Source organism: Gavialis gangeticus, unplaced genomic scaffold (assembly GCF_001723915.1).
Source record: "Gavialis gangeticus isolate Ggan-Ray unplaced genomic scaffold, GavGan_comp1, whole genome shotgun sequence".
Classification (NCBI taxonomy): Eukaryota; Metazoa; Chordata; order Crocodylia; family Gavialidae; genus Gavialis; species Gavialis gangeticus.
Window position 1 is genome coordinate 73,012,526 of NW_017729024.1, and position 23,162 is coordinate 73,035,687.

The 23,162-nt window shown below is 40.9% G+C and overlaps 1 protein-coding gene across 1 annotated transcript in view; it reads right to left on the reverse strand.

The window, feature by feature from the left end:
* FBXL17 (F-box and leucine rich repeat protein 17) overlaps positions 1-23,162 on the reverse strand; it is a gene marked incomplete at its 5' end in the record, with an annotated part of 605,411 nt that overhangs the window by 571,827 nt on the left and 10,422 nt on the right. Inside the window, 3 exons of the mRNA XM_019518219.1 lie at positions 9,436-9,567; positions 13,579-13,836; positions 16,542-16,664. Coding sequence (XP_019373764.1) covers positions 9,436-9,567; positions 13,579-13,836; positions 16,542-16,664 — 513 coding nt within the window. The remainder of the gene's footprint in view (positions 1-9,435; positions 9,568-13,578; positions 13,837-16,541; positions 16,665-23,162) is intronic.

The window sequence follows — 23,162 nt, forward strand, 5'->3', positions numbered from 1 at the left end:
AATAACCTCAACTATGCATACACAATGCTGGGTTCCGAACTCACTGTTAGGACTCAGAAAGAGACCTTGGAGACATTGTAGATAGTTCTTTAAAAACTTCATCTCAGTATGCAGTAGAAATCAGAAGAGCCAATAAAATGTTGGGCATCATTAAGCAGAGAAGTGAAAACAAAACAGAGAACATGTCATGCCAATATATAAATCCCTGGTGCACCCACTTCTTGAATACTGTGTGCAGTTCTGGTCCCCACATCTCAAAAACTGATATAGTAGAATTAGAAAAGGTACAGAGAAGGACAGCCCAAATGATCAGGGACCTAGAGCAGATGCCATATCAGGAAAGACTAAAAAGGCTAGAACACTTCAGTTTAGAAAGGAAAAGGCTGTATGACTGAGGTCTAGAAAAATCATGAACAGCATAGCCTGAGTGAACAGGGAAATGTTATTCACCAAGTCCAAGAAATATAGAACTCACTGCCGTAGGAAGTGCCAGGAGGAAGACAGCATAGCCAGATTCAAAAAGGGACTAGATAAATTCATTGATGATAGATAAATTCATGGATGATAGATCTAAAGACTATTGAACAGAATGGTTGGAGATATTTTCTTTGGCATCTTAAGCCCGATGATGCATATCACTCTACCAGTTCAACACTCACCTTGTATATCATTGACTGTGTTTCAGTCGATGATATTCAGACTGTGAAATAATAGTATTTCAACTTTAGAGATGGGAAATAAAATGGTCACAAGCTGGCAGAGGGTAGATTTAGGCTAGATATCAGGAGGCGCTACTTCACAGTCAGGGCGGCTAGGATCTGGAACCAACTTCCAAGAGAAGTGGTGCTGGCTCCTACCCTGGGGGTCTTTAAGAGGAGGTTAGATGAACACCTTGCTGGGGTCGTTTAACCCCAGTAATCTTTCCTGCCCTGGCAGGGGGTCAGAGACTAGACAATCTACTCAGGTCCCTTCCAACCCTAGAAACTATGAAAGACTTCTGCCACTGTCATAAATAGGAGGCTGGGCGAGAGGGACCATTCATCTGATCCACTATGACACTCATGTTCTCCCACTCCTGCTCAGGCAAGAACTAAATGTTTTAACTCTCTCTCAGCCACTGCCTAAAGGACAGCAGCTCTTGGCTGCTTAGCCAAAAGCTACTGCCAATTCCACAGTGCCTGTGAAAGGGTTAAAAATGTAGCTGTTCCTGAAGACTGATTCTGTCCCTCCCTCCATGCAACTAGCTGTATATATGGAGAGAGGGGATGAGACTAAAAAAAAAAAAAACAGCTGCCATTTTACAGCATCTCCATGATTCTATTCCCAGTAGAAAAATCAGCATTCCTGTTTAAGGTATGTGCCCCAATTTTGAAGGGCGGGTAACTAGACCTGTGCGTGTAGGCAGCTATTCAATCTGGCTTCAGATCCGGCCGCTTCAGATACCAGCGATCTGATCAGGAGCTCTGGACCAGGTTCCCACTTCAATACGGCTGAAGCAGCTGAGCCTCAGAGATCCTGCCATAGGGTATAATGGGGAATCAATGAAATATCTATAACTTTGTTGTTTTTGTCTGATTTGGATGAAACTTGCAGGAATGGTAGCCTCTGTTGAGAGCATGAAGCATGCCAAGTTTTAAGGAGATTGGTGCAGGGGTTCAGGGGGAACTGCACCCCAAATTCTTGAAAGCAAAACTCATGTCACATATAAGTGTTACACCACAGTGGGGTGAAAACTCCAGGGGTGTTGGCCCCTGGTGAGGCCACAAAGCCTGCCAAGTTTCAAGGTGATAGTTGCAGGGGTTTGGGGGGAACTGCACCTCAAGCTGCAGACAAGCAAAACTCATGACCTAGATGACACTGTGTATTAAGGCGCAGCAGGGTGAAAGCTGCAGGGATAGTAGCCCCTGCTGCAGCCATGAAGCCTGCCAGCTGTCAAGGAGATAGGTGCAGGGATTCTGGGGACCTGCACCTCTAGCTGCTGACAGGCAAAACCCATGGTACGGGTGCTTGTGCAACTGTGTCTGTCTTGGGGCAGTTGATTGTCTGTATTGATTATTTCCTCTCCTGAGTTTGTGGTTTTGTAGGTATTAATCGTTGCTCATTAACACCTACAAAACCACAAAGGAGAAGAAATAATCAATACAGACAATCAACTGCCCCAAGAAGGAGACAGTCAGTTGCACAAGCACCCATGTCACAAGTTTTGCCTGTCAGCAGCTAGAGGTGCAGGGCCCCAGAAGCCACACTCCCCCTGCAACTATCTCCTTGACAGCTAGCAGGCTTCGTGGCCACAGCAGGGGCTACCATCCCTGCAGTTTTCACCCTGCTGCGCCTTAACACAGTATCACCCATGTCATGAGTTGTGCTTGTCCGCAGCTTGAGGTGCAGTTCCCCCCAAACCCCTGCAGTTATCTCCTTGAAACTTGGCAAGCTTTGTGGCCTGAGCAGGGGCCACCACCCCTGCAGTTTTCAGCCTGCTGTGGTGTGACACATAGACGTGACATGAGTTTTGCTTTCAAGACTTTGGGGTGCAGTTCCCCTAAAACCCCTGTACTGAACTTCTTGAAACTTGGCATGCTTTATGCTCTCAACAGAGACTACCACCCCTGCAGGTTTCATCCAAATCAGACACAAAACAACAAAGTTATAGATATTTCATTGATTCCCCATTATACCCTATGGCCGGCTCTCTGAAGCGGTTCAGATGCTCTGAACCACTTCAGAAAGGAGAGAGAGACAGAGAGAGATCAAAACACAAAAACCAAACAAGGTTTGTTTGATCCACCAGTAAAGAGAAAAATATTGTGTGTCCTCTTAAAATGCAAACTGTCCCCCACTAAGAGATATTAAGTCACTTACAGCATCAACCACAAATCGTCTCCCCTTGGTAATATATTCCAACCAGTAGACATCAGCTACCTCACCACAGTTAGCTGGTCCCAGCATCATTTCTGGAACCACAATGCCTTCCCTCCAGCCATGTAAGAATTAAATGGTGTAGAGGAGACGGAAAGTAATCATTTCATTGTATAAGACAATAAGCACCCAACCCCCATCCCTACGTTCTTTAGGAACATAAAGTAGAAATAATTAATCAGAGAAATGGACTCTGGACTGAAAAAAATTACCTACAACTTGGCAGGTACCCAGTGCAACATAATGAATTTTAACTTCATCTACTCATTCAGTCCCTGAGCTGGTAACAAGAAAGTGAAAAACACACTCTGCCCATACAAACTGGAATGAAAGAAAAATTCCTTTCCACCCTGAAAATAGAAGCGGTTACCAGATGCCCATAACAAAGCCCAAAATTCCAAGTTTAGTCTAAACCAAAAAGGAGAACAGCACAGAATTATTCTTTGAGGTGGGAGGAAGACCCTGTAAGCCTTCCTCTTGAGTACATGTCAGTCAACAAGGTTTAAACACATTGAAGTCTCCTTTCTATTCAGAGAACTTCCTGCTTCCCACACCCTCAAAGCTCTTGGGGCAGCATGGAACACTGAAGAAGCTCTACTGTTTTCTTCCCCTCATAGCCCAGATAAAGTCCTCCCTCCATCCACCTATGAGTCTGCCTAAGGAGTACTATATTCCTGTTAAAACCCAAGAAATGCTTTAATGACAATGAAGGTTAACTTTTTCTAAGGTGGAAGATTTCATAGACATAGACATTAGGGCTGGAAGGGACCTTGGAAGATCATCGAGTCCAGCCTCCTGTCCAACGGGCAGGAAGTCAGCTGGGGTCATAGGATCCCAGCAAGATAAGCATACAAATTTATCTTGAAGGCGTTCAATGTAGGTGCATGAACCACCTCCACTGGCAGACTACTCCAGACCTTGGGGGCTCGGACAGTGAAGAAATTCTTCCTTATGTCCTGCCTGGAACGGTCTTGCTGGACTTTATAACCATTCCACCTTGTCATCCCTTGGGGCGCTCTGGTGAACAAATTGTTCCCCCAGATACTGGTGGTCAACCCTGATAAACTTATAGGTGGCCATCAGATCACCCCTGACCCTGCACTTTTCCAGGCTAAAGAGCCCAATGGCTCTCAGCCTGTCGTCGTAAAGTCTGTTTTCCTGATCTCTGATCATGCATGTGGCTCTTCTCTGCACTCTCTCAAGTTCCTCCACATCCTTTTTTAATTGAGGAGCTAAAACTGGACGCACTACTCCAGCTGCGGCCTCACCAAGGCCGAGTACAATGGGTGAACGACATCCTGGGATTTGCTTGAGAAGGATCTATGGATGCAAGCCAGGATTCTGCTTGCTTTACTGGCCGCAGCATCACATTGAAGGCTCATATTCATTTTGTGGTCAATCATGACCCCCAAGTCCCTTTCATCTGTAGTGCTAACCAGCATAGCACTGCCAAGCCTATAAGGATGCTACAGGCTTTTCCTCCCAAGAACGAGAACCTTGCATTTTTCAGTGTTAAACACCATCAGGTTCTCATCTGCCCATTTCTTGAGCCTGTCAAGGTCAGCCTGGATCGCCCTCCTGTCCTCAGATGTGGTTGCTTTACCCCAGAGTTTGGTATCATCAGTGAACTTAGCCAGTTCGCTTCTGACTCCACATCATTAATGAAGATGTTGAGCAATACAGGTCCAAGAACAGAGCCTTGGGAACACCCACAGGTCACAGGGCACCATGACGATCGACTTCTGTCAACCACCACCCTCTGGGTTCGGCCACGGAGCCAATTTCCCAGCCAGTGGACCGTGGTGGACCGGAGGCCACAACTGGCCAGTTTCGCCAAGAGGTGTTCATGGGATACCAGATCGAAGGCTTTTTTGAAGTCAAGATATATGACATCAATCTCCTCTCCCTTGTCCAGGTAATAGGTCACCTGATCGTAAAAGGAGATAAGATTGGTCAAGTAAGACCTACTGACAACAAACCCGTGGTGGCTATCCCTCAGGATGTTGCCACTGGCCAGTCTGTTGAGAATGGCCTCTTTAATTATCTTTTCTAAGACCTTCCCTGGGATAGAAGTCAGGCTGACGAGCCTGTAGTTTGCCGGATCCACTTTCCTCCCTTTCTTCAAGATAGGGACCACATTGGCCTTCTTCCAATCTTCAGGCACTTGACCAGAGCACCAGGAATTCTCAAAGATCCATGCCAGGGGCTGGGCTATGATGCTCGCCAGCTCCTTGAGTATGCTGGGGTGTAGGTTGTCAGGGCCAGCTGACTTGGTGTCCAGCCTCTCAAGGTGTTCCTTTACGAGGTCAGCATTAATGGAAGGCAGGGAATCTCCCTCACCCAGGCCTCCCAGTCCCGTAGTGGGCAGGGGTGTCCCGTGGGACTGGTGAAAGACAGACACAAAGTACCCATTTAATAGGTTGGTTTTCCTGGTTGTCGGTTGTCCCATCTGGTTTAACAGGGTTCCAATGTTGTCCTTGCTTTTCCTCCAGCTCCCCACATATCTAAAAAAGAACTTTTTATTGTCCTTGATACTTGCAGCTAGTTGGAGTTCCGTCGCAAACTTGGCTTTCCTGGTTTACTCTATGCAGGACCAGACCAGTGCGGAATATTCCTCCTTGGAGGTGGATCCCATCCTCCAACCTTTTAAGGCCTTTCTTTTTAGCTGCAGGAGGTCCACTACTTCCCTGGAGAGCCAAAGGGGCTGCTGTGCCCTTTTGCTGCCTTTCCTCAGAGATGGAATAGCATTAGCTTGTGCATTGAGGATTGCTCCCTTGAGGAGCAACCACTCTTTCTGAGCTCCCCTCCCCTTGGGGTCATGGTCCCTTACAGCCTCACTGACAAGCCTCCTGAGCTTGTCAAAGTCAGCTTTCCTGAAGTCAAGGACTTCTGTATTGCTGACTGACTTGCCAGCTTTACGGCAGATGGTGAAGGTGATCAGCTCATGGTCGCTGTCACCCAACTTTCCTTTGATCACTGATTAAGTCATCCCCGGTTGCCAGTACCAGGTCGAGCAGCACTTTACCTCTCGTTGGCCCGTAGACCCTTTGTGTCAGATAGAGGTCATCCACGCAGGAGAGGAAGCTTTGCGACCACTCTGATTTAGCCAAGCACTCTTCCCATGAGATGTCTGGGTAGCTGAAGTCTCCCATGACAGCCATGGACCTGGAGCATGCAGCCTCAGCCAATTCCCTGGCGAACTCCTGGTCAAGCTCTTGACTTTGGGTGGGAGGTCTGTAGTGGACTCCCACCATTGTGTCCCCTGTGCAGTGTTCCTCACGGATTTTAACCCAGAGGGTCTCCAGCCATCCACCCTGATCGCCAATGTCGGCTTTCAGGGACGCATAGCTCTCCTTGACAGAGCTATGCCCCCACTCCTTTTGTCTACTCTCTCTCTCCTGTACAGGGAGAGTTGAAGTTAATGTTAGAATAACCAATCCATTTCTTAGATAGATAGAATTGCCGTGAAAAAGTATTATAAATCAATTTAAATTTTGCCTTAAGAGAAGCTAGTTTCCAGCCAAACCAACAGCAGCAGCAAAGCCAAACTATATTCAAAATGTTTACGTGGTTTGGACAATTCTCAAAAAGAAAACCTTTTTCATTTATTGTTAAACAATTGTAAAGAGGGTAACAACTACAATTTATCCTATTATAAGATCAAACTGGCTTGAGTGTCATGATAAAAGGAATTATACAATTACACATGCTTGCAAAGTTCAGGTTGCTTGTTATTTTACTAAGTTCTCACTTGGAATAACCGATCACACATAGAGAACAACAAAAATCCTGTTTTTGTGCAATTTCTCTTGTTTAAAGAATTAAAAAAAAATCAGGTAAACATGGTATTTTAAAGGGATGGAAATAAAGCACATATGTAAAAAATCATGTGTTACAAGTATAAACCCCTTCTTCCCAACCCCTCTATCAATTTATGGTTTGTAACTCTCACTACACTACATAATTTGTACCACTGAATAGTCTGCTTCTCAGGACAAGAAAGCTATCTATTTCTTTTGTCACATCTAATACATTTTTCATGCAATGTTCAACCTAAAAAACCAAAAAACAAGAAATTATTCTGCTGTTGCTCAGCAGCCTCCTTAACAGAAATACTTAGCAACATATAAGTCAACTGAAATATAAATTGATAGTCGACGCTTTATTACAAAGCAACCCTCTCTAAAGAAATCATTTAGGTGTTGGTTAGCTTCACAGAATTAATATTAAACATGTTTAATATATGGATGTGGTCTTAAGCCCATTTGAAATCCCCACTGAAATCCCCAGAAAAAAACTCTATCCTGTCCTATTGTTTCATATTAGAAGAAACAGGTTATGAAATATACATATTTTCAAACCCTCATACAAAAATTAAAAATCCCTCCTCTCCAGGTTATTTTTCTGTAGCATAAAATCTATAAAGTAATTGTATACTACAAAAACAAGTATGTAAGTAAATATTCCACATTTTTGTTTGGCCAAGTTTTTTTGGCTAGGAAATATTTGATATAAAAAATGGCACTAGTCGATTTTCGCATGTCTTCAGCCAGAAAAAAATCTGACGCTGTTGACATAAAACTTTAGAGGAGAAATAAACTTTAAACAACATTAAATGTATTATGTAAAAAAATTCTGAATATTATGACTTTTTTAGATAAAGAAAATTGTAAATCAGTACCTAGCAACTTAACTGGCAGGGGACCAGCAGAGTAACCAGGACAGTAGCCCTGAGCACTGCCTTTGTGAGGGGTGCAAAAATAGCCATTACAACAGCAGTGGTTGATCATGATACTACAATTGGCATAGCAGCAGCCACTGCTGCCCTGGGTACAAGAGCAGCACTGCTATGACTTTGTCAGTATCCATTTACCACCTACTAGCACTTTTTTCCTCAGTCAACTCCAGTACATCTATTGATTCAGATTCTTGTATTTCTCATTTCAGAGCTATAAATTATTACTTAATTATAACTGTGATAACATGCTTGAACACTAGCAAGCAATTTTCCTGACCAGAAAGACACAGCCCATTCTTTTATTACAAGCCACATTTGGTGGCATTGTTACAAATAGAAATCATCACTGAATACTGTAGCATGTTCATTAATATTCTGTATCACCTAATTCTCTATATTTACAAAAGGTATCATTTCTCATCTCTGTCCTTATCCCAAGATGCTATATGAGAAGTAAGCTTTGTGAAAAATTAAGTTTCACATTTGTGGTAATTAGACCTGTCAATTTTTTTCTCAACACAATGTTTTAATGGAAAATGCTAATTCATAAAAGCAAAAGTTTTTATGGGAAGGGAATGACTTCTAGTAAGTCCTTGATTTAAAATATGCCAAGTTATTAAAATAAAAAAATAGTGTTCCATTTTCCCAGAATTCTTCCCCCCAAGAATTCAGCTCTCTTAACTTATTTATTATCTGGTGAGACTACATAGCCCAGGAAGATGACAAATCCTCATTAAAAACAAAGCAGCTTTCCATTTATAGGAAGTGTACCGGTGAGGTGTTTTTATTTTCTTAACAAGAGAGTTGGTATTCATGTTTGAAAAGCCTGTACTATTATCTGCAAATAACTGAGATACCACAGACAGAGGAAATGAGGAAGTAAAAAAGGAAAAATTTAATTATTAAGGCATGTAGAAAGATGGTCATGAAGCTTCATCCTGCATATATTTTACCATGATCATGTACTTAACAGTTAAGCAATTGAGTAGACACGCTTATAACATGCATGTGCAGTAATTACTTGTGCAAATCAAGATCTTCACATATGGCACAAAAATAACCCTTCAAAAGTATGTAGGAACCACTTTTTCCACGTAGATTTTGTAGTGTTTATTTTTGCTCTCAAGCTTTAGGCATTCTCAGTACCATTAATGAACTAAAATTTCTATTTTGTTATACAGAAGAAATTTATCCAAGTCTTTTTCTAAGCTACATTATATAATTCATTAGTTTCTACTGTGTCCAAAACACTCAGGAAACATACAGGAGTTTTTTGGCTTCCGTCTTTTATCTAGCTTATTTCCATCTTAAATGAAAAATCGCAAATAATTCAAAAGTGTTTATAAGACATACAGTCTGCATTACACATACCTTCTCAAGACTATATCCTGCTCTTATTGGATATATCATATCTGAACATGTTCTATAAGATACTTCTAACATAACAAAATTTAAGAAGAGGGGAAATAGTAAAAACTTACCTTGCCTAGTATTAGATAGGTTATGATCCAAGAAGACTTATCTGGATAAGTATGAACAGGCATTTTGTTATTGAGTCTGACAATCATGATCTGTGTTGCTTTCTGTACAAAACTTGAAATCTCATACCTAGAGAAGAAGTTTTTTTGGCAGATCACCCTGAGGGGTGGGGGGGGGGCACGGATGGAGGGGAGGGAAATATTCAAAAAATGCTTTAAGTACCAAGTAACTGGGGAAACATTGAGAACAAAGAGCTGTTAAAATGCTCTTACATTCCATTCAAATTGTATACAAGTACTTACTAATTTGTTCTCCTGCATGTATATTCTTTGCAACTTCAGACATCCTTTCGCTATAATGATCATTCCCTCATCTGAGATCTTGTAACACTGGCCAAAATGAATGTCTTTCAGTTCTCTGCACTTTGAGCCCAGCTGCAAGTAAATAAAATAATGCAAGTGCTTAAAGGAAAAAATAAAAACAACAAAAAAAATAAAAAGGAATAGAAATTCATTTGTAAATATTTGGGTTTTGTTTTCTTCCTAGGAACAACCTTGCCTGAGAGCTACACTAATACAGTTAACAAACAAGTAAAAAAAATGTTGCAAGAAAGGTGAAAGTGAGTCTTAACCATGAACAGCCAATAAAAAAAAACTTACAGCACACCGAGCAGAAAAACTAAGTCTGCTGACAGAAGAAACCTCTGACCAGCCAACATGACCGACCAAGCTCCAACATACCTGATTTAACATGATTTTTTTTATGAATTTTCTTGTAAGCATTAGCTTAAATGTCCGTCATTGTTCATTTTAATTGCTTTAAGCTTTGGGAAGCACACTTATTAATGCAAGCAATAGGCAAGACAGTAAAAAACACCACCACACAAACAATTTCTGTTTTCATCTGCAAATTAGATCAACTCAGAATTCCATTCCAGTGGCAATCAAGCCTTGAAAAACTCAGACATATCAGCCAAAGGTATACTGTGATATGTCAAATTGAGTCACTTTAAGGAGATAATTTCCTCAATTGATAACTAATTTTAACAGCTCGATGCTCAAGTAACCTGAGGAGAAAAATGTAAGATTCACAGGCAGTAGTTAGGAAGAACAGCTTGGCTGCCAGATTTGCAGTCAGTGGCAAATAAGAACAACTGTCTAAAAGCCAAACAACCTCAAAAAGAACAAGCAGATGGGTAAAACCATGCTTTTTTCTTAAGTCCCCTTTGGAATTGATTGGGACAGGTTCCTTCAAATTTGGTTCAATTTACTATAGCGCAGTCTCCTTAGAAGAAAACTGAGAACCAACAGTTCCTGCTGACCATACTTTATCAATACAATAAAGATATGAGCTTAAATTGATTTTCAAAGGTAAACAGATGAGACAAAGATACTGTAAAATACTTATGAAACAATTTTTTTTTGCATTGCACTCTTCTTCATTACTAAAAAGAAGCCCCACAGTTTAAAAAAATTAATGGTCTCACATTCTGCACTTGCATTTCCAGCATGCAAGACAAATGTACATTTTCAGTTCCCAAAATGCTACTATTGCTTTATTTGTTGTGTAAGAACATGTAGAAGACTGAATGAAACTCCTGTTCATTCATTTTTGAAGTTCCAGAGACAGAACTTGTGCAGCCTTACAAATTATTGCAAGGAACAACGCATGTTTTACACGGACACAAAAATGTCTCTGTCTTATGAGCTGTCTCAAGTTTTTGATGAAGCCAGAATCAACTTCTTTATTTGGTATAAATAAGAAAGTACATCTTCTCCCAACTGGTAGCATCTGAGGCATGGATAAATATTACTTTTGCAAAAAATTTAAATAAATCTGTTACTTAGTTTAAATAGAAAATTTTAAAGCACAAAAAATACAGCTAACAGGCAGCTGACTCTCTGTCTTTCCCAATTTCTATGCAGTTAGTCTTTGACTATGTTCATCCAACGTACATGTTAGTTAACATTCCCAACTCTGGCAAATTAATTACAAGTCTTGCGATGTTTATCAATACTTGAAACCCAAAATGTCATTTAAAAGAACAGTTTCTAGCCTGTATAGCTGTAGGGAAAAATCCTCATACAAGAATGCCCAAGACTCATAACTTCATCAACAATTTTAAATATTATCTCAAACCTACCTTGTGATTTGTTCCGCAATTAGCATAATTTCCCTTATTTAAAACAAAATCATGTTGAGAATACTACATTTATTTCTGATCTTATTTTTTCTCAAGTTGATTAATATTTCCAAAAACTTAAAACGGGGTTGAAATAATGTAACAATTCGGAGAATATGCCTAATGATGAACTCTGCTTTCATTAAAACTTTTTGTTCTTGTAAGTCACTTCAGATTAGAACTTCCATTTAGTGGAAGAAAAATTATGGCCTGGTCTGCACCATCCAGTTTTGCTGACAGAACTCAGGTTCTGAGCTAGAACAGTAAGCAAATCCACATAAGCAACTGACCCACAAGAAGCCTATTGTACAGCAAATAACAGAAGGTTTCTGCCTTTGCAAAGAATCTATCACAAAATGTGTATACACACCATTCTTGCAGCCAGTAGCTTCAGCCCCATTAATGACCACAAGTGAACACTGTACCCTGCCAGCACAGCTATTGCTGTGGAGACACCAAGAGCCATCAAAAGCAACACAAAAGGACTGTTTTTAAAAAGGAAGATTTCCCTCAGAGATTTTATTTTAATTTACAGCTCGTAGGTACTAAATTATGTTCACTCCTAAACCCAAGAAGATTGAACTGGTTATGCCTCATCTAGATTCCTATGTGCAGTTTTAAGCAAGTTCAGCTTGCAGAAAAGGTTCTTAGGAGGGGTCTTGATCTTCAAAAATCTGAAGGGATACCATAATGAGAGAGGACCTTTTCTCTCCTGTTGCAGAGAGAAAAAAGCAAAGCAGGTTTGGACTCAATGGGCATTTTTACATGTGTTCTGAGATGCAGTGCCAAGCACTTTAATTAGTAAGCCACACCAATTAAAAGCACCCACACATCACCTTGTATCAGCATCCCTGCACTGAAAAAGAGGTGGCAGGGCACTTTGAACTAAAGCTCACTGAATGCGTTTCAAAGCACCCTGCTGCCATTTTTTTAAAGCGTCCTACTGCCATTTTTTCAGCACAGAGACGCTGATACACACGACAGGAAAAGCCACCAGAGCACGTCAATTTCCATGCTCCAGCAGATTCGATTAATCAAGTCTGCTCCGACTCACTGGATTTCCAGCACATCAGAGCAGGCTCCCTACACATCTATAGGAGCCCAATGGCAGGGGAAAAAAACTTCACTGTTGGAATAGCAAGACACTGGAATAGACTGCCTAGGGAAGTTGTGACATTCTCCAATGCTGGAGGTATTCAAGGAGGGTCGGGATAAGTATTGGTCAGGGAGGATCTAGAAATAACTGCCTGTGGTATACTACAGGTATTACTCAAGCTTCTGGGCTTGGCTGGTTGCCACATGAGGCTGGAAAGGAGTTATTTTCCCTTCCTGTTTACTGTATGTGTGTTGGGAGGTGGGGGGTTAACCTTGGGTGCTAGCTGCAGGAAAAGCTGGTGATTTTGACAGGGGTGTGACAGTGCTCATGTTGAAAATAAGACCCAGAGGAGGTTCCTGGCTAGATGGTCTTGCTCCTCTGCTCAGGGTCACACCAACTGCCACAACTGGAGCAAGGAAGGGATTTTACCCCATGATAAGACTAGTAAGCATTGTGAGCGTTTTTACCTTCCTCTGTAGCAGGGAGCATAACCCTCTTCCTTGGATCTCTCCAGCATATTTCAACAAACCTTGAGTTTAACCCTTTAACAATCCTGTTACTTCAGAGGCAGAAATTATGAAAAGGATAGAAGTGAAAGCAATAAAAAGGATCCATTAAAAAGTAACTGGATGGAGATTTTTTTTAATGCCCAGTTATCAGAAAAGTATCTCTGTAACCTACAAAAAGAAATTAGGAGCCCCAGGATTATTTAGGATGAAGGAAAGCTGAGCAGAGCAAAGAATTCATTTCTGACTCTATAACCACAACTCCTGACCCCTGACCAAATACAAAGGTTAAAATACCAGTTTAGCTTTTTTACAGCCAAATTGCTTTATTTCCTATAAAGAACTGCTCAAAAGATGGCATTAATTTGCAAAAGGATAACCTTAAGAGAAACTCAGTGACCAATGAATAACTACTGCTTCTGGTCTGATGCATAGAGTTCAATATCTTTTGCTCCATTTTAGTAGAATTTAGATAAAAGAGTATTTATTTCATACTATGTATCAAGAGAAACACCAAGCTTCCTGACCCTTTTGTTAACTTCTTTCAGAGTAAGCTTCATTTAGCTAAAAGGACTAGCCCAATTCTAGAAGGAAGCATAACATTGTAAAAACCATTAAGTTCGGCATCAACAAATTTATTTGGATTAAAATGTAATGTTACCTGTTTGAGTCCTTCATCAGTAAGTCTGTCTTGATTGCCTACATGTACTTTCTGTAGCAGAGGACACTGAGAGGCAACTGCAATGATAGATGTGTCAGAAAGCTGTTTACACCTGTAAGCAGTATATCTTAGGAGTCCAGGACATTTAAAAGCTAGCGCACACACTCCTGTATCTGATACGTTGCGACAATCAGAAATATTTATTTCAGTTATGTTCTGGCTTCTTGATGCAATTTTTTCCAATAACTCGTCGTTGACCTGTCAACAAATCCAAATTCTCAGTTTAATATCCTCATAGTCAATTTTAACTTTGATTAAAAATATCTTGAAAAAAACAGTAGAGGAACTTATTTGAAACCACAAAAACTATGACTGGGTTGGAAGAAGTATTTCTATCAACTGTGAAGTGTGGGGATGGGGTGGGATGGGATGGAGAGGGCACATTTAGTTTACATAGATTCCAGGCACAGATCACTGAAATCAATGTTATGCTTACCTTGCTAAGAAACCTGTCCTAATCCCTGAGAAGTTAAGGAAACCCTTATTTCAAAGAAAAGGGCAAATAAATTCTCATTTGTGTGTAGTTTTTTTCTATTGTCACAATAACGAATTGTAAGGGTTTTGTTCTCTTTAGCCACTTATCACCCTTCAGACAAAAAGGTATGGATTACATTCCATACTGGTTGCCAACAATAGTCAGACCAATGTCAGTAACTGCAACAATGTCAGCAACAACTGAATTGTCAAAATCTGAGGCAGTTTAAAAAATTCAGTGATAACCAGTGATCCAAGACACTGACAGGGAAATGAAAGAAGCAAAGGTAGAATGGACAATTTGATTTTTTTTAATGTGTCAGTTACTCCATGCACATTTTTATCAACTAGCTAGTACAATATGCTGCCTTTCTCTTTGGCACCATGACACATATCATCAAGATACTAGCAAAATGTAAATCCTGTCCAAGATGATGAACACAACTTAATCCCTGCTGTTTAAGCCAATGAAAGAAAAAAAAACATTTTATCAAGTTAATGAATAATGACAGTGTAAAACTAACTATATCATGAAAACAAACAGAAGATTCCACGTAGCAAGCAAGAGAGAGTTTACTTTTGGAAAACAGAAGCAAAACCAGCCAAGCTGACTTTACAATACTCTTCTGTCACTTAAAGCAGATTAGAATTATTCTTCCTATAGGCAGACAAAATAAAGAAATCTTTGCCTCTGTCCCTTTCAGAAATAACAATTTTCTATGCTGGACACAATCTGTTTTTTCCAGTAATGGCAATCTAGCTTCTCCCTTGTTACTTCATCAGTCAATGGTTAGCTGTAAAACAATAGCAACTTCCAAGGAAAAAAAACACGATGACAAAGGATGCTTCTGTGGATTAGACTGATTTAGTATATCCCATTAAATAACTGGCTGAATATTTTAATGGCAGGGACTCATAATAAGTAAACTCAATTACAAACCTCTTGGATCAAGCCATTAAAATAATACTTCCCCCATAAAATAACTAAATCTACTACTTGATCACAAACAAGGGGCGGGGAGGGAAATGCACTGCACATGACAAAACAACCATATTTATTCAAATCCAAGACAAGGTCCCCACCCCATTTAAGATGGGGAAAAATCCCCTCGTCTTGGATTTGAATACAAGGTGCAGGTAGCTGCTGCGGCTCTAGTTCCAGCTCCATCCTGGGCTTAGGGAGAGAGCTGCAGCTCCTGCCTGCATCCCCACTGCCTCTGCCCTACTGCCTGCCACCCCACCACCACCACAGGCTCAGGCTCCCCATTTATCTCCTCAGCCCCTTCCCCTTGCTCCAGCAGGCTTCACCCTGCTCCAGCTCCAGACACGGAGCACATGCTTGTTCCAGTCGTGGCCCAGCCCAACAACAGCAGCAACTCCAGCTAGGTCCCAGGCCCAGAGGCTGAAGGGAAAACGGGGGCAAGGGCCAGGGCTCAAGCTGCTTGAATCCCCTTCACCTGCCCTCCCCATCTCACCCATCACCTATCCACCCCTTCCACCTTCCCCACTGCACCAGTGGTAGGGGGAAGACTTAAGACAACTCTCCAATAATTAGATTCTATACATAGAAAATTAAAACAATTTTATAAATTTTCCGTGTATAGAATCTAATTATTAGTGAGGGGGTCATCTTAAATTCGGGGTAATCTTGGATTCAGGTTAATATGGTATTACTTTCATATATGGAAGGTGAACTTCAGAATATAAACAGTGCTCCAAGCTGGAACCTGAAATCACTTCTAACTTCATGGTCTGGTAGAGTATAATATAAAAACCATGACACAAAAGTTTAGAGAAGACATTAAAAGAATTACTCAAAGGAATAATTATGGATGACCCAAGGGCAGGCCCAATAAAAATTCTGTTACATACAAAATACTCAATTAAGTAACCAAATAGACTTCAGAGCCCTCCTAAACCAATTTCATTCCAGGCTTGTGTCACCAAGGAGATGCACAAAAAAAAAGAATCCTCCTACTGGCGAGCAGTCATAAAAGCTACATCTCTGCCCCAGACAAAACTGAACCAAGCACCAGCTGGACAACCATAACCAAAATTACAAACTACTGGCAACCCTTCACCAATTCCAATCATAAGCTAAATAAAGCAGGCATCTCAACCAAGGCCAAATATTTGAAAGTTACTCTTAATCACAAAAACTATACCCTGAGTAGCTGAGAAAAGCAATGCACAGTATTTTAACTAAACCACATTCTCACACTACTCCAACAAAGGATTTCAGTTTTTACCAGAAGCCCACTAGAAAAAATGAAAACTACCAAAAACAAAAGTGGAAAAGTAGAAGTAACAAAGGCACCATCTAACATGAGACAAAAGCAAGAAAAAGTCTTAAGAACAAATTTTAAATCAGTCACATACAATCTATTTTCATAATTGCATTTCATAATCCACGCAGTGCTCCACCATACCTGCTGACGACTACTGAGGTCCAGTTGCTTCCAGAACTGGAAGTCTAAACAGAGGTCACGCCAGTATTTACAGACTAACGATGTTGAAAGACAGCGCTCATTCAACGATAAATTGGAAAATATCTGTAAAGAAGAAAAACACTTGTCAGGTCTGATAACCAAATATAAGAACTCAGGGCTTTCCTTATTTATTAATCATGAAATCATGTACAAGACAAACCAGAACATATTTTCTGTAACCACCAGTGGTTTGTAGTGTTTGCCTAGCAACTGCTCTGTCAACAACTAAAAACTAGCCAAACATAAAGCTTCCCACAACTTGATGGGTTTATCTCAAACAGATTAGCTGTAAGAAAGAGAAGGTGCAGTCTCCTTAAACATCTAGTTCAGGCACAACTGTTACCTCTAACATTTTGCATGTAACTATGAAACAGCAGACCTTTTAAACAATACAATATGGTTATGACTGAAGTACATTTTCCTTGCTTATTTAACGTGACAGGTCCAATTATTAAAATATCAACACAGTGCTGTACACATTTACGAGCAAACAAATGCATTTAAGGAGTTATCTTTCAGTTGAGAGAAATAAGTCTCTTCTTTATCTTTTTAAGGCAATTAAGTAAAAAAAAAACAAACTTAAGCAAACTACAACTGCTGTTTTTCAACTAAAAAGAAAGAAAACCACAGAATAAACAGGCACACCTAGTGATATAATGGAGTAGCCCAGAATTTTAGCAATACAAATCATGCAATAATCAGAGTGCAGGACTAGCAGTTTTTCAAATCTAATCCTTTACACTAGGGGTCAGCAACCTTTTGCTGGAGAATTCAATCCAGTCCCCTGTGAAGCCCCAAATCTCCACCCATCCATACTGCCCCTGGAACACCCCAATGGCCTGAGCTTTACCCTTTCCACTGATCCCTGGCCCCTCTGCAGTAAGAGACAGAGAAGCATGAAAGAGCAGCAGGAAAGGCTGCAGACAGGGGCACTGTAGCAGGGACATGCATCATAGAATCATAGGAAATTAGGCTTGGAAGGAGATCATCTAAGTCCAGGGGTAGGCAACGTTTTTTGGCTGGAGTGCCAAAAAAACTACAATGACTACCTTGGAAGGTGCTGGAGTGCTGACATGCCGGAGCCTGGAGCAGCTGTTTGCAGCCCCCCAGCTGCAGCCGGCCCACAGAGCCCACCCAGTATGTTTGCAGCAGAGCTTGCAGCCTCCCAGCCACCTGCTGGGAGCAGCCTGGGCTCCATGGCTGGCAGCAGCTGCTTAAAGCCCAGGCTGGAGGTGGCTTGCCAAGCAAAATGCCCTTGTGTGCCATGCTCGGAACACATGCCAGGGGTTGCTGACCCCTGATCTAGTCCTACCCCCTGCTCAAAGCAGAACCAGCACCAACTAGATCATTCCAGCCTGGGCTTTGTCAAGCCAAGCCCTAAAAACCTCCAAGAATGGAGTCCACAACCCCTCTGGGTAACCTGGCCCAGTGCTTCACCACCCTCCTAGTCAGAAAATTCTTCCTAATATCTAACCTAAACTTCCCTTGCTGCAACTTGAGACCATTGTGCCTTGTCCTGTCATCTGCCACCACTAAGAACAGTCCAGCTCCACCTTCTTTGGAACCCCCGCCCTACAGGTAGTTAAAGGCTGCTATTAAATCCCTTTTCAGTCTTCTCTTCTCCAAACTAAATAAGCCCAGTTCTCTCAGCCTCTCCCCAGAAGACATGTGCCCCCACCCCCTAACCATTTTCACTGCCCTCCTACGTGCAGGACTTTGCACTTATCTTTACTGAAGTTCATCAGATTTATTTTGGTCCAATCCTCCAATTTGTATAGGTCTCTCCGAATCCTAGCCCTATTTTCCAGGGTAAGGGGGGGGGGGGAGCTGCAGCCCTCCCAGGACCCCCATTCCCAGCACCACCGCTGCCCATCCCAACTGCAACCCAGCCCAGCCCCCCCCCCGCCGGGAAGAACCAAGTGCAGCCCCAGACCCAGCTCACAGCAGCAGCCTGCCCTGCCCCACACACAGATCTGGGGGCACATACCCCCATGTTCTCCCAGGGTCCGTACTGAGGTGGGAGCCACCATCCCCCCTGGATGAGCCAAGGCTCTGTCCCCACACCCTGGTCCCACTGTGCAGTGCCTGCCCCTGCCCAACCCCACTCCCTCCCTCACCACGGTTCCCCTCCACCCCTCCTTTCCCCCTGCCCCTTCCCTCACAACAGACTTACCAGCCGACCCAGTTACTCCACAATGCCAGGCTGCACTCCTGGCCACTAATTCATTCTGCGTACCCCCTATGACCTTTCTAAGTATCCCTAGGGGTACGCATACCCCTGGCTGACAACCACTACTCTAGAGTGTTTCTGCCAGTAGATCTGATAGCTTCCCATTGAGCGAACAAGGTTATCTTGTACTATGAATGAGATAGGATCCCTGTGCAAGCAGAAGTAGTATGGTATTCACATGCTTTAAGCTGCATGAGGCAGTGGCAGTGCAGGGTGGTGACGGAGTGGAGCTAGCCTCGCCACCACCTCCATCTCCGCTGTAATTCTTGATGGGCAATTCACTAGTTAAAGTATACCAGTACAAGCTGTTATGCTGTAATTTATCTCTACATGATTCTGTAGCAACACAAGAATAGAGGAACTGTTCCAACTTAAACCTGCTTCATCCAGGGTCAAAATTGGAGAATTTAGCTCATAACGCTACAGAATCATGTATACTTTACAGTTACAGCGTAACAGCTGTGGTGTGTTCCCGAGTAGCACCTCTTCTTTAAAGCAGCTGAAATGCTCATCTGTCCATTCCATGTTTCTTTACTGAAACAGGTTTGACAGTGACAAGGATAATTCACTAACAAATCTAAGGGTGAACTATACTAATGATGAGAATATTATTCAGGCCCTAAAATAATCTTTTACTGAGTAGTTCATATAAAAGTGCATCTGTAATGAACTTTACAGCTTCTTTTTATAAATTTAGAAGTTGTGAGAAACACTTAGGCCCAGATCTTTAAAAGATATACATGTGCCTACCTCCCACAAAAATAAATGGTAATGCCTTCGGGAACATGAGCCTTAAAATACTATACTTGGTTTTTTTTATAACTTCAAGGTAAATGTTATGGGCTATGAATATGGGCAGGGAAGGGAAAGGAAAAGAAAAAAAAGTTAATTAGTTAAGGTTGCTCTAGTGCATAAGCTATCAACGTTAAATTACTAAAAATGAAGCAAGTCAGTAGTTAGAAGCAATATTTACTTCTGTGTGATGTTAATATCCAACACAGCTCCTAATCCCTTACCTACAATAGGTAACTCCCCTCAAGTTCCAAAATTGAACTCAAAATCTGATTTCCAATCTGAGCAAAGACAGAGCTCTTACCAAAAGATACTTGTTTTAAAGTCATGCTATTTACACATGATAATATATGAAATCATAGTTATGGCTGTAAAACCATTGAACATGAATCTCAAAAACTTAAATAAGAAAATTAAATTAAGACCTAATATACCACTCTTTAAAAGACACCACATACAGAAAGATAAGTAACTTAAAATTGATCTTTTTCTTGTCAGTGAAGACAAAGTACATGCCCCATACTATAAATCAATTATAAACCAATATTATTTTACCTATCATTAATTTCTTCACAATTAAAATTTCAATTAATTTTTTTCCATCTAAAAATGTTTCTGTTAAAACACTAGAAATGCTTTATGTTACAATTCACTACTAAACTTTAAAATAAAATAAAAAATTACAAAATGTAGACAGAATATCGGCTTTTAAATAGCTCATGGTGTACTGCTCCATGCTCTTTCATTGTGAACATTAAGAGCTGCAAATATGAATCAAATATTTTATGCTTGAATTTATTACAGTAGTATAACATTTCACACATACCTGGAAAGCAGGTATTTTTCATTTACAAATAAAGTCAAGTACTTATGAAACTGATTCAAGTTTAATTATCAAAACAAAATCTTGATTCTTGATTTATAAGATGTCTCTTAAGAAATCTTATGCCTTTTTGAACAAGTTAATCCCTAAAGTAGTGGTTTTCAACCTGCTGTATGTGCAAACCTGAGGGTCTACAGACTATGTGTAAGGGGTTCGTGAAAGAGGACTATGATCAATCAAAAGTATGTGAATACCCACACTTACAATGCAAAGGAGTCCGCACATCCATCTGAAATTTTGTAAGTGTCCGCAAATGAAAAAAGGTTGAAAACCACTGCTCTAAGGTGCCACCCTGCCATGCCTTCTGCATTAGTTTTGCTAGGAAGAGTGTGAAAGAGTTCTGGCCCCTTAGTAATATCTTTCAGGATGAAACTAATTATTTGTATCCAGTGCAATTGAATCAGTTTCAGGAACTTGGTTAACTTATTCATTTTTATGAGTATAACAACTCATATGCGGGGGAGGGGAATGGGAAGGGCAGGCATTTAGGGCAGGTAGCAGATACAGTGAAAACAAAGGCAGGGTACAGAGGGAACAGGCCCCTTGGTCCCCACTGCTGGTTTGGGGAGGACAAATTTAAGACAACCCCCCAGTAATTAGGTTCTATACGTGGAAAATAATTTTCCACATATAAAACCTAATTATTGGAAAGTTATCTTAAATTCAGAGTCATCTTGGATTTGGGTAAATATAGAAAATAGATTACTTAAATACAGCACAGTGCTTTTTTACCTTCAAAGATCTTAATAATTCCATAGTAACATTAAATGATTTCTATTACATCCTTCTTCCTACCCATATGCAACTATAGCTCATAACAAGTACATTCACTTGAAACAAAATATGCCAATTATTACTTTTAGATATTTCTTCATTGTGCTTTTCAGATAACTAGGGAGGCGAAAGATTAAAGAATTAACCATTAAACCAATAAGTGTAGTCATAACCAGTTAGCTTACCAGTTATCCTTTAGCTCAGAGTAGGTGCAGTCTAGCATGGAAAAGGGGAAAGAAAGCTACCCAGCGCTCCACCAGGACTCAGAAGGCAGCAGGAGGGAAGGAGGGAGGACCGAGTAAGAGAGGAGGGGAAAGGCCAAGGGGGAACTAGTACCCATAGCTTAAGAGGAAAACAGTGAGCAGTCATTAGACTCATCAGTTAAGCAGTTGGCGGGTGGTTTGTAGGTGCTCCCTTCCTTCCAGGGCAGGGCTTCACACAGGCTGTTTTGTCTGGCTGAGCTTGCCTCCTGCCCCCTCCCCAAGGCAAAAGGCTCTGGGAGCCAGCTACATATGAGTTGCTACGTTATCAGTTAATTGTTTAACCAATATAGTTAGAGGAGGTTAAACAAATATTTTTCAACAATATTTACATCCCTATAGATAACCAAGTCCCATAATCCTTGGCTTCTGCAACATTGTTCAGGTAGTCAAGTTTATAACTTAATTCCTGACCATGTGCGCCAAGGTAAGAAGACAGTAGCCAACTTCAAACAACTCATCTTCTGAGGCTTTCAGTACTACATTCTTCACCTGGCAGCCTTGCTGCCCAACCTACACCTCCCCAACAGGACAAGAATATACAATGTAATCCAGTTAACCTCAAATTAATTTTAGAAAAAGCTTACAAGGGCAGAAGTAAGCCAGTTTCAGAATGACAGAAATAGAAACAGTGTTAGGACAAGTGTTAGGACTTTCAGATACAGCAAAACAGACTCTTTACACCCTGGAGGTTAAAAATAAATGCTTAGTCCCTTATTGTCATCGTATCATGTCGTTTAAAGCCCTACCTATTGAAATGAAAAGATAGCTTGCATCTCCCACTACTACTGTTTAATGCTATTGTTAAACATAGGCAAGTGATACCATCAGTTTAAAATCCATGAAAAAGAACTACCAGTAACCTTTTTCAATAAAAAACTGAAAATCTACATAGTTCCCAACAGCTGAAGCACAAAATGTGTGTGATGCCACGTCACAGGTTTGCTGCCTAAACTTAAATATTAATTATACACCACTTCAACCAACCCTATTCTTTTGTTCCTTCCTGATATTCACAAATTTACCTTTTCTCTGACTTTCCAAACTCTCATTCTTCTCTTCTTATGCTACATTTTCCTCATGATATTACATTGATTGTGTAGCTCAGTAAGTATGGACACTTACAGAGCTCTTTGGTAAATACATTTTCATGATGCAAAATATACTTACAAAGGCTTTAAAAATCCAGCATAACTAATAAGCCAGAAGTTTTTCATGGTATGGGCAAAAGTCCCTTCCATCAATTTCCGTTAATATTTCTGGATACTATTGCTGCTGAAAATATAACCTTCCACACATAAACCAAGCTCTCTTTCTAACAATATCAATGCTTCTGAAGCTTCGCTCAGCCGCGTTGTCAACAGCACAGTGAGATTAGCATGCCTGGTCAGCTGATGTTGATGCTTGGAACAAAAAATGTAAGTCAGTTTTCCACTTAGAAATGCCATGAATTTCAGCAGACAACCACTAGGAACTTAACTTAAAAAAAATAACAAAAAAGGTTTATCATTTAGTGTCATTTATGCCTATTTCAGAGTCACAGAATCATAGAAAAAGTAGGGCTAGAAGGGACCTTCAGAGGTCTAGTCCAATGTCCCACTAGAGATTAGATCATCCTTATC